The 11,929-nt window shown below is 43.3% G+C and overlaps 1 protein-coding gene across 2 annotated transcripts; it reads left to right on the top strand.

The window, feature by feature from the left end:
- Window positions 1-1,510: 1,510 nt before the first annotated feature.
- sowahb (sosondowah ankyrin repeat domain family member B) lies at window positions 1,511-10,849 on the top strand. Of its 2 annotated transcripts, none has more exons than XM_079659872.1 (5): window positions 1,511-4,189; window positions 5,893-6,096; window positions 6,737-7,116; window positions 7,443-7,630; window positions 8,826-10,849. In XM_079659872.1, the coding sequence occupies exons 1-5, from the start codon at window positions 2,365-2,367 to the stop codon at window positions 9,283-9,285; spliced, it is 3,057 nt and encodes a 1,018-aa protein (XP_079515998.1). In that variant the 5' UTR covers window positions 1,511-2,364; the 3' UTR covers window positions 9,286-10,849. The 2 variants fall into 2 exon arrangements, with proteins under 2 accessions (XP_079515998.1, XP_079515999.1); XM_079659873.1 differs by having other exon boundaries at window positions 1,512-4,189; window positions 5,896-6,096.
- Window positions 10,850-11,929: the final 1,080 nt, after the last annotated feature.

Genomic DNA, 11,929 nt, shown 5'->3' with positions numbered 1-11,929 from the left:
CTAGAATCAGCAGAGAGATCCCGCCTCTAAAATCAACCAGCCAATCAGAGCGAGACTCTAAGCTAGCGTCCTTCAGACGCAGGTGCACCTATGACGCGTTCAGGAGCTTTCTGCAGGCTCGTACATCACGGTACGTACATCGTGGTACGTTCTCAAAATTTGACAAGAAACACAGATTGACATGGACATGAAAGGGAATATTAAGTATTGACACACACACACTATATATTATATTGAATAACATTTCTCCTCTCTTTTCATCATCTGGATACGGGCTAGATAGCTGTTCCTACTCTAGGCTGACTATATCAGTGAGATCATGTGGAAGAAAATGATGTTAGCCTTCCTTGAATCTACAGAAACTGCAAACTAAAAACATAACAGTGGTACATTAAAATGAGGGGGGAAAGAAAGAAAATAAAAGGAAAAAAGACAAAGAAATGGTTTCATTTTATTTTTATTTCAAACCACACTCTGACACATGTCTGCTTTTATAACATTGTTATTCTCAGTAGCAGATGCATACAAAATGTTGTCCAACATGGCTGCAACTGATCTTGAGAATAATTTCGTGGAAAGTATTTGTAGTTAGCCTCTAGGGAGAATATCCCTTTAACAAGCAATTAAGTAAATTGGCTTAGTGGTGCATTCAAGAACCAATAGATTACACTCATTTTTTTAACTCGGCTATAATTGTTCTTAAAGCCTTGTTTATCTTAAGAGAGAAAGTGACCCTGTGCTATTCTCCACCACTTCGTCAGAATATTCATCAAACAGCAGTTATATTGGAGCCAAATACACAAGCCACATTTTTTTAGATCGGAACTTTTTGTCCTATAAATGTTTTTTTCAAGCTTCAAATACAATTAAATACTCCAGATCGTCTATAGTTGAATATATTGTTATCCAACATTAAACTCCCTAATCATCGATAAAACACGATTAAGAAAGAGATAATAATATTGTCTTTATTGCATGTCATTTGATTTATTTATCCTATTTGGAGAATAACATGAGATTTGGCCTTAAGTAGGACCTCTTTTAGTTTTGAGAATATGAAGTATAGGTCAAATCATCTTTATATTCCCAGTGCTCTCCTGCTGGCTCAGGTCTGCTCCAGTGCGCCCTCTGGTGGCCACGGTGTGTATAGAGAATAATGGGTAAAGAGGACAGTGTGAAGGACATCTCTTCTGCTTGTGTTGCTGAGCATCTGCAGCCTTTGATACCTGCACATTTTTCATGGCAGAACATAATGTAAATGAGTAGTGGGGAGTATTCGACGTTGAAATAATGTGCACTTCAAAGACTAATATGTGAATTTTAACGTATGTTTCAAATGATGGAGTGGATCTGCACAGGAATACTATGTAATGAAATATTGGGATATATTTAACCTGCTAACATTATTTAACAAAGACACCAAAAACATTATAATAGTTTATTTATTCTGCTTATAAAACATGTTCAAAAATAAATATTCAGAATCAGGTTTATTGTAGTATTGTGTATACAAGTAATTTTCTTTTGCATATAATGGTAAAACACAATTAGAGGAATTAGGTTGTAAGAAATATGAAAATATATAACTATTCAAAAGTAGAAGTACTCAGATCTTGTACTTTAGTAAGAGTAGAAGTACTCAGATCTTGTACTTGAATACAAGTAGAAGTACTCAGATCTTGTAGGCTACCTGAGTCAAAGTAGAAGTACTCAGGTCTTGTACTTGAGTAAAAGTAGAAGTACCAGAATGTAGGAATACTCTGTTACAAGTAAAAGTCCAGCATTCAGAATTTTACTCAAGTAAAAGTACAAAAGTATAATCATCAAAATATACTTTTTTACAAATTGTCCTACAGTTAGGGTGACCCGATGTCCTGCTTTATGGACATTGGATTGACAGTTCTAAAAAGTGGCTTTTATCCAATGGCAGTTTAGAAACTCCAGAGTGTCATCACTGTAAATGTCAGATGTCAATCAATCAACAAAGTTTGGAAATGTATTTAATTATGGGTGTAGCCAGTGAGAGCGATTCCCAGAGAGTTTTTAATGACGTGTTTTCTCAATCGCACTTGCAGGTGAATACAATTTGAGATCACAAAAAGTGTCCCAAACAAACTACTATTTTCCCCACATGTGGCTTGTTTGCACCTGGTTAGCCAAAGTACAGTAGCCTACTTGAGTTATGTACTTAGTTACATTGCACCACTGGTACTTGTGCACATCCGGGTTGTTAGTTCCCTGCAGGAATGCAGCAGGTGGGCTGGATAAATACCTGCGGCAGGCGGAGCTCCCTTCCTCTCAGAAGCAGCTTCGCGACCTTTGAGCCCGACAGAGAGGCAGCATACAGCGGGGTTTGGGAGCAGAATGGCCACAGACTTCACTCAGGACACCCTGTTGCATTTCCTCCAGATCAGCGGAGGCTCGGTGAAAAACGCGGACCTGGTTCTGCACTTCAAAGACTTCATTCGGGACCACCCGGACCGGAACCGAAACCGGGAGCTCTTCAAGAAGTTTGTGAACTCCGTGGCCACCGTCCGACAGGTGGAGGGGGTCTCTCATGTGGTCCTCAGGAAGAAATTCAAGGGACATGTTCCCGGTGACGGAGGAGGGGGCTCTTCGGAGCGACTTCCCGCCGCGAAAGGAACCGATACCTGCCCGGAAAACGCAGAGACACCTCGGCAGAAACCACAGCTCAGGAAGGGGACAACACCCGCCCCGCCGGGAGTCACCGCTGAGAAAACGATTCTACCTGCGGCTGGGATCATGCCCTCCAACAACAACAACACCACCGTGCAGACAAATCTGAACATGAAGCAGCAACAGGTGAGCAGCACACCTGAAGTGTGTGGTAGAACAGCAGCAGCCAATCAGATCCCAGAGAAAAGAGAGACCACACCTGTCCAACATCTGATCACTAAAGTGGGACAGCAAAGGGTTGGGTTTGGGCCCGGGGTCACACCTGTGGTCAGACATGAGACCCCTCCTCTTCATCAGACCCTTCCTCTTCATCAGGTGCCTCTTCATCAGACCCCTTTTCTTCATCAGACCCCTCCTCTTCGTCAAGTGCCTCCTCTTCATCAGGTGCCTCTTCATCAGACCCTTCCTCTTCATCAGACCCCTCCTCTTCGTCAAGTGCCTCCTCTTCGTCAGGAGCCTCCTCTTCATCAAGTGCCTCTTCATCAGACCCCTCCTCTTCATCAGAAGCCTCCTCTTCGTCAGGAGCCTCCTCTTCGCCAGGAGCCTCTTTTTCGTAATACCCCTCCTCTTCATCAGGAGCCTCCTCTTCGTCAAGTGCCTCCTCTTCATCAGGTGCCTCTTCATCAGACCCCTCCTCTTCATCAGAAGCCTCCTCTTCGTCAGGAGCCTCCTCTTCGCCAGGAGCCTCTTTTTCGTAATACCCCTCCTCTTCATCAGGAGCCTCCTCTTCGTCAAGTGCCTCCTCTTCATCAGGTGCCTCTTCATCAGAACCCTCCTCTTCATCAGACCCCTCCTCTTCATCAGACCCCTCCTCTTCATCAGACCCCTTCTTCTCATCAGACCCCTCCTCTTCGTCAAGTTCCTCCTCTTCATCAGACCCCTCCTCTTCATCAGACCCCTCTGCTGAGTGCCCCACGCCTTGCCAGACACAGGCAGAGCTACAAATCTGCCCTCTCTTATGATGATGAGGAAGAGGAGGAGGAAGAGGAGGAGGTCCAGGTGAGGCGGGGTTCAGCAGGAGGGGCGTGGCCCCCCAACTATCCTCTCGGAGACCCGAGGAAGGCCTTCTCCGCCTCCTCGCCCTGCGTCATAGATCCACAGACCTCTCCTTCTATATCCTCCTCTTCCTCTTCCTCTTATGCATCGGAAAGGAAGCTCCCGAAGATTTACGTCCAGGGTGTGGAGCCAAACCCTGGGTCTGTTCCAGGGGAAGGGTCCTCCACCAGACGGAGCCTCCCTTTAGAGGCGGAGCACTTCACCCCCTCCTCTGACAGAGATACGGGGGCGGTGCCTCGCCGTGATGGACCCAAATACGCTTACCCTGTCCTTCTGGGGCCCGATCAGAGCGGAGGTCAGAGGCTCTCCTCCAGCCACAGCAGCATCTTCTCCCCCTCCTCTGACCCAGAGTTCTCCAGCAACAACTGGCCGCTGTCGGGCTCCTCCAGGGGGTCCGGGTGGAACAGCAGCTGTGAAGAGCTACAGGCAAAACCAGGTCAGAATCAGGATTACTTTATTTGTCCCACATTATTACAACGGCAGAAGTATAGTGCGGATAAACTGTGTGTGTGTGTGTGTGTGTGTGTGTGTGTGTGTGTGTGTGTGTGTGTGTGTGTGTGTGTGTGTGTGTGTGTGTGTGTGTGTGTGTGTGTGTGTGTGTGTGTGTGTGTGTGTGTGTGTGTGTGTGTGTGTGTGTGTGTGTGTGTGTGTGTGTGTGTGTGTGTGTGTGTGTGTGTGTGTGTGTGTGTGTGTGTGTGTGTGTGTGTGTGTGTGTGTGTGTGTGTGTGTGTGTGTGTGTGTGTGTGTGTGTGTGTGTGTGTGTGTGTGTGTACCAAGCGTCATCGTCCGGGTTTGAAAAGTGAGCCAGTGCTTTAAATCTTCACACGTCTTATTATGAAAGCCTGATACATAGTCTTCCTCTGTGCCAATAGAGTTCCATTGTTGTCCAAATAACCCCATCATGAAGCCACACTGTTTGACCCCTTAACCATACACCCCAGTCTAACAACGCATTGATTCAAAACAACATTACCCAAATGTTGAATCCAAGCATTTCAAATTCTTCCAATGCTACATTTCTGTGTGTTTCTTGTATATGTAGTGAAATGTGTAAGTCTGTTCCTAAAATATATATGTTTTGTATGGATACCATAATATGTAAAAGCTTCCATTGACTAGATTGCAGAGCTACTTGGTGAGGTCCCAGTTCACCTCCTGCCCTGCCGTGGTGCCCTTGAGCAAGGCACCGGACACCCCCCCTTCCCTACGTTCATCAGTATTATAATCAAAAAGAGAAATATGAACGTTAGTTTTTACTGAAATGATCAAATAAAGTCAACATTTCACTGAGCTGTGTGGGGCTTGTTCAACTTTTAAAAGATGCTTGAATGGTGATATACACAGTGATAGGTGTTAAAGACTAACGTTTATAATAAATACATTTGTATTGATTTTAAGATATGTTCATAGTTCATACAAGCATACGTATTGGGATCATTTGTATTAATGTGGACCGGAGGGAGAGGGTGACGAGCATAAGTTTCACTTTCATTTTTTATTTCAATTCCAACTTTGGTCATGAAGAATATGTTTATCTGTTGTTCATAAAGCATAAAAAAACAGCATCAGAGTACGGTGCAGAGTCTCTAGATGAGTCCCTCGTTCTTATTAAACATCCATGTTGTAGTCCGCTATATAGAACACTGTAGTTTCCATAGTTTCCCCACAGCAGCAGACGCACACAATGACGTCCACTGGCGCATCATAAACACGTTGGATAGTGAAAGTGCATTCGGATTCTCTAAAGTACCGCAGTCTCTTCTCCTAAGTCCTTTTGAATTCTCCTATCCACTATCCCTTAACCCCGTGACGTTTCACTCAGAGGTCAAGGAATAGGAGATAGGGATAGAACTTAGGAGCTGATTTTTAAACTATCCGACCGCAACCCTAGACTCCTGGTACTAGGATGGGTTAAAGCAGATAACAAATATCACTGTGTGCTGTGTGCTCTGCATGTGTGACCATTACAGAGGGGTTTCATCCCTCCGATTCTATCTATCTATCTATGTCAAATATGTTAACGTCATATGCACAATAGCTACTGTCTAGTTGTTGGCAATACAAATCTCCTATAAGACATTTATTCAGTGCATGTGACACATGTTTAACATTGGTTTTGTTTTAAATCTGCTGTGTCAGCAGGTGCGGTTAGGGGCGGGTCTAAAATCCAGGAAGTACTCCGCCGAGACCAGGGTCAAAAACTGGAGTCGCAACATGCCGACAGCCATTTCCATGACAACCAGGAACCAACCGGTTATTTTCCACCATTCCATCACTCAAATGACCATCTCCATGACGACCACAACTCTACAGTTGGTGTGGTGCCCTGGCATCTTTCCACAGGTCAGAGCTGGAGTCTGTTGGACTTAATTAAAGAGTGTTTTTTACATATTACATCTTACACACAACATGTCATTTAGGATAATAGATTGCCCTTTAAACCTTTTAGTTAATGTATCTTTGTACGTATAAGAAATGTGCAGAAGAGGGATTTTCTGAAAGTGTAAAGTGTACTATTACAACATGTGTTGATGTCATACTGTGGTATCTAGCTTCTTTAAAGAGGATCTATTCTGTTCATTTTTGTATTTTATTTCTCTACTGTGACTTGTTTACATGCTTTAATGTTCAAAAAGCTCTTTCAGTGCTGCAGCACCTCTTTTCACCCTCTGTCTGAAACCAGAAACCATCAGTCTGCTCTGATTGGTTAGCTGGCCGGCTCTGTTGGGATTGGTCAACCGCTTAGAGATGTGCCGCCCTTTAGCCTATCACGTACGATGTGTTGGAGCGCTAACCAATAGAAGCCCCAGTGTTAAATAGTGATGTGATTATGTAACAAAAGTAAACAAAGGAGTCCAATGGAGGCGTTTCAGGCAGTGATATGCATCCTGTATATCACACTAGGATAGGTAGAACCCTAAAACAACAGAACAGGGCCTCTTTAAGTGAAGGGTCTGAGTACTTCCTCCCCCTCTGCTCGCAGGAGATCTCTACGACGACCGAGAAGACGCAGAGTCCAGCGAAGGCTTCGCCTCCTCGCAGCCACGGCGGGGGGGCGCTCGGCGAATCAGCAGCCAGCTGAGGAGCAGGATGTGCCGCAGCCTGGGAGCCGACCTGGACCAGATCCTGCAGGAGGAGGCGCGTGCGGGGGGGGGCAGCGAGGCGGCCCGTCTGAACCGCCTCCACCTGATCTCCTCGTCTCTCAGCCTGCGATACGACCTGTCCACCTCCTCCCTGTCGTCCTGCTCCCCCACCCCCAGCTGCCACAGCCTGGCAGACCTGGGGGAGGTCAGAGGGGGGAGGAGGAGCTCCACCTGCACCCCCGCCTCCAACACCAATGACCAGGAAGGCCCCACTAAACAGGTGAGACTGATGGACATTGTATTCGGGATAGTGGGAAACAGATTGACAATAAAGTTGACTTTGACTTGACTAGATATTGTCTTACATTTAAGTCATGGAAATATTGCATAAGTGTCCTAATCTGGTTTTACATGCTGACAGTAAAGTAATGTCATCTTCAGTTAGATTGACAACTAGCAACAAAGGCTCTTTACTTTGTCTTGTCAACAAATGGGAAACAATAACATTTGACATGTTCCTCGTACGTGTGAACCTACCTGGTAATAAACCTGTTTCTGATTCCCGTAAAGAACATTTGTTGAGTGTATGTTTGCTCCTGTCCTCAGTCCCTGGTTCCTCTGGAGCCCAAGGAGCACGCCTGGCTGGTGAAGGGCGCGGCGGGGGCCTGGCCCGACATCTACACCCTCTTCAGAGAGGACTCGTCGCTGCTCAACAGGCAGGACTTCATCTCCGGCTTCACCGTGCTGCACTGGATCGCAAAGCACGGCGAACACAGAGTCCTCAACACCTTATGGTACGATGCTCGCTGTTAGCTAGTTCGCTGACGGTTTTCTTTTTAAACTTTGTTTATTGGGTTTTTTCAACAGCATACAGTTATTCTATCAGAGCATGTGTCAAAAGCAGGTAAACAAATCTTCACTTTATAGAAAAATAGGTAGAGTAACAATGTAAATACTGCTTAACACCACCAGGGCAAATACAATCAGACAGACAGAAGACAAACAGACAAACAATAACAAATAAATAAATAGAAAACCAATCAGCTAAAACAAAAATGTCGCTCGGATGGTTTTCTGAAGTCAATCTTTAAGACATGGTTTTCAGCCTAAGGGTCAAAAGGTCTGTTGCTTGCTACAATTATGTGTTATTACCTGAGCTAAATATCTCATCGTTTGTCAAAATGTCATCAGATAAGACCAAGATATTCACAAACCCATGATCTCTAAGGAGTAACCACCAGGCAAAGATTTTCACTTGTACACAAGAAACATCTAAATCAAAGAATGTCGAGAAGTTTGCTGATCACATTCCTGCTCCCTTGAGGCGAATCACATGGGTCAAATATTTTAAACTCCACTGTGTTTGGACACAAAGGGGAGTGAACTTTAGAGGCAGTGACGTCAATAGTAAAATATAAGCTGCTAAATATTTACATGTTTTACTTAATTGTCAAAACTGACAAAACACATCCGTGACTGCACCATCTTCATTCAAACCAGAAATCAAAACTCGCCTTTCCAGAACGGATTTCCATCTCTAGTTGTTGTTTTGTTTTATGTATTTTAAGTGTGTTGTTTTGATTAATTTTAGCATGTGAAGTGTCCTTGAAAACCATGAAAAGCACTCTATAAATACAATGAATTATTATTATTATTATTATTATTATTAATAATGCTTTTATTAATTATTAAAATTATTAAAATGCTCTTGAAGAATATCTATTCTCCAACAAAGGAAAATATACTTTAAATATATTTTCTGCAATGAAAAACTGATATTCTATGCTTCTGATTTTCCATTCAGTAAATATTGCTATATTTAATTGTATTAATTATTTTTAATGTTAATATAGTTTTTCTTTTAACAGTTCTCTATCTGTTTTTTTTCTTTTTTTTTTTTTTATGTATGCACCACGACATCAAGTCAAATTCCTCGTACGTGTAATAACCCTGATTCTGATTCTGATATGTTCTCCGTCTTGGTTTCAGGTATGGAGTTGAGAAAGCTGGTCTGACCTTCGATGTGAACGCCCGCTCGACATGCGGCTACACGCCCCTCCACATCTCCGCCATGCACGGCCACAAGAACATCATGAGGCTGTTGGTGACCAAGTTCAGCGCCGACGTGAAGCTGAGGGACACGGCGGGGAAGAGGCCCTGGCAGTACCTGAGCCACGGCAGCGCTCAGGAGGTCTTCACGCTGCTAGGGGCTCCGGTCCGAGCTGCAGGGGGAGAGGGGGGAGGAGTCGGGGGGGGAAACCCCAACGTGAAACAACGCCAGTCCCACCCTCGTCGCCTTCGCCATCACCTCTCCTTCGCCTCCCCCACCAAGAGGCCTCTGACCATGTCCGGCACGCAGAGGGTCAAAAGGTCGACGTCCATCGCTGCGTTCCTAAAACACAAATCAATGCAGCACTTCCACGGACACCAGTCTGACTCCTCGGTTTAAACACTCTACTGGTGGATGAACTGGATTTGGGTTGGTTTGCTGACTTCTGCTCTTACCTTGTAGTCTAGTTGCCAACGGTGTGAACCTGGAAATGTAGAGAACCCGAAGGCTCTATGTTTGAAATGAGTAGGAAGGGTCCCAAGTTCATAGAAACTGCTGGAAGCTAACTAGCATATGTGGTGCAATTAGCATTTATTAGCATATGCAGACAATGGCTACAACATTTATTGGGCGATATGGACCATTTCGGTGTGGTTTTCGAGGTACATTAAGGATGGTGAATTAAGTTCTTACAACTTTAGGATCAGAAATGGTAGTTAGAGTCCACAAAAATGTTAAAATCTACCAAAGATTCATCTAAATCAGCGAACGGGGAAAACAAATAAGTTAACTTTCTGGATAAAACTGGAATTTTTGATTCTGGAAACTTCAGAAATTGATTCAACATCCTCAATAAACCCCAAAACAACTCCAAAATTGTTCAAAACGGCTAAAACAATTTTAAACTAACGTCTGCTACATATGCTAATCAATGCAACCTATGCTCATTTTGCATATTGCCTAGCACATGAACGTTAGCGTCCTTCAGTTTCTATGTGCTGGCGACCCGTACTACTCATTTCTAAATAAAACGTTTGCGTACTCAACATATCCTGGTTCGCAACAGGACTCTATGAGCTGGCTAACAGTCAGTTAGCATCTGTTGCTTGTGTCTACACACTGTTAAAAAAGGAATTCAAATCACTGCAACAACAGGAAGCACTCGTTTCTGCACCGGAGCGTTCGGTTTGACCAGATATGTATCCAGTGTTTGACAAAGAATGCTGGGTCTGAGACGCCTGATGGATGAATGCAGAAGGAGGTGTTAGCACTTGCAGAACAGCAAGGGGGATCTGCTTTCAGTCGATGTGTGGAGACAAAAGAAACAGCCTGAAAATGAACTTGCAGTGAAAAGAACTTTGGGGACAAAACATCATGAACACCTGTTCAATCAAATCTAATCCTACTACAATAGGACATTACTTGTTGCTGGCACTGAAGCAGAAGTGAGGTGGTTCATTCCAAAAGGAGATTCTGGTTCATCACCACTTGTGTCCATAATCTTTGTAAGTGGTATTAACAGATTGTTAAAACTGGATTTAATGCACAAAGAATCATGAAAAAGCACTCTTTAAAATGTTGTGTTCATGAGCAATGTGCTGATCAGGAAAATAGTCAATCGGATGAAAAAAAAAAGACTTATTAGCTCCCAAAAAAAGTAGTCGTTCAAGATACAAAATAATCAATTAACCACATTGTAACATTCGTGTTTGTCCGGATTAAACAATCAAGTTATTACATGTTACTTTTGGACGAAGCTTAACCCGTACCCTAGTTTCATATTATGTATCGTACCGATTTTCTCTAAAATATCACACAAGTGAGTATTGTATACATTTGATATAAAAACACACGTATTGTTCTTTAACACTCACTTTTTAAATGATTGCGCTCTTAAGTTTGCTGCAGTAAGTGTATTTTGTACAGTTTTTTCACATCACAAAGTATTAAATGTTTCAAAGTTTGAGGTGTTTTGTTTTTTATAGAACTTTATTTGACATCGTGGCTCAGTTTTTATTGATCTTAAGGACTTTAGAAGCTATCTGCCATTTTTTGTGGTGCCCATAAAAAGACAGAAGGCAGTGAATAGTTACGAATATAAATCTAAGCTTTAATTAATTCACAATGCTGTTACTGCATTGCTATAATTGATTGGAAAAATAACCTTCTGTCCTACCCTTTAACCTCCAATCAGATGGTGAAACAAGTTAATAACTAGATATTATGTTGTCTTACAGGATCAATGTATTCTCAACTTCCTAGTTCTTCTCTATTCTCTCATCTAATTGGAAGGAACTGAGAAAGAATAGTGATGAATTTCATAGTTTGTAATCTTTGAACTAACGGTGTTATTTAACCCTCAAGTAAAAAGGACACTTAGATTGGTCCCGCCTTTTTTCTCCTTTCTTATACAATTGGATAAAAGCGTCTAACAAGTGACATGTAATGGAGCTATTTGGAGCTGTATGACTCTTATGACAAAATAAAAAAGGTGTATGAATGACATTGAGAGCGGACACACCCTTCAACTAACACCTCCTCAGTCCCATCATGTGCATCCACCCAACACTTCTACCAACAGAACTTGTTTAACAGCTCTCTCTCAAAACACACACACACACACACACACCTAACCAATTCTTCACCCTAAAATGAATGATTCCCCTCAAGTGGACCTCCATTATGTCCCCATAAGGGAGGCGAGTCCCCACACGTGATTGTGTAGATTTAGGTCCCCACAAGTATAGTAAAGCTAGGACACACACACCTAACCAAGTCTTCACCCTAAAATTAGTGATTCCCCTCATGTGGACCTCCATTATGTCCCCATAAGGGAGGCGAGTCCCCACACGTGACTGTGTAAACAGATTTAGGTCCCCAGAAGTATAGTAATGCTAGGACACACACCTAACCAAGTCTTCACCCTAAAATTAGTGATTCCCCTCATGTGGACCTCCATTATGTCCCCATAAGGGAGGCGAGACCCCACACGTGACTGTAAACAGATTTAGGTCCCCAGAAGTATAGTAATGCTAGGACACAC

The sequence above is a fragment of the Notothenia rossii genome (genome assembly GCF_949606895.1).
Source record: "Notothenia rossii genome assembly, chromosome: 11".
Taxonomy (NCBI): domain Eukaryota; kingdom Metazoa; phylum Chordata; class Actinopteri; order Perciformes; family Nototheniidae; genus Notothenia; species Notothenia rossii.
The sequence above is the reverse complement of the archived record's forward strand: the minus strand, read 5'-3'. Positions and strand labels throughout refer to the sequence as shown.

What these genes read in the sequence shown, in the direction of transcription:
- sowahb (XM_079659872.1), top strand. Translation starts at nt 2,365, where the DNA reads ATGGCCACAGACTTCACTCAGGACACCCTGTTGCATTTCCTCCAGATC. An exon ending in AGAGCTACAGGCAAAACCAG is followed by an intron (nt 4,190 to 5,892) that starts GTCAGAATCAGG and finishes CTGCTGTGTCAG; the next exon opens with CAGGTGCGGTTAGGGGCGGG. An exon ending in GCCCTGGCATCTTTCCACAG is followed by an intron (nt 6,097 to 6,736) that starts GTCAGAGCTGGA and finishes CTCTGCTCGCAG; the next exon opens with GAGATCTCTACGACGACCGA.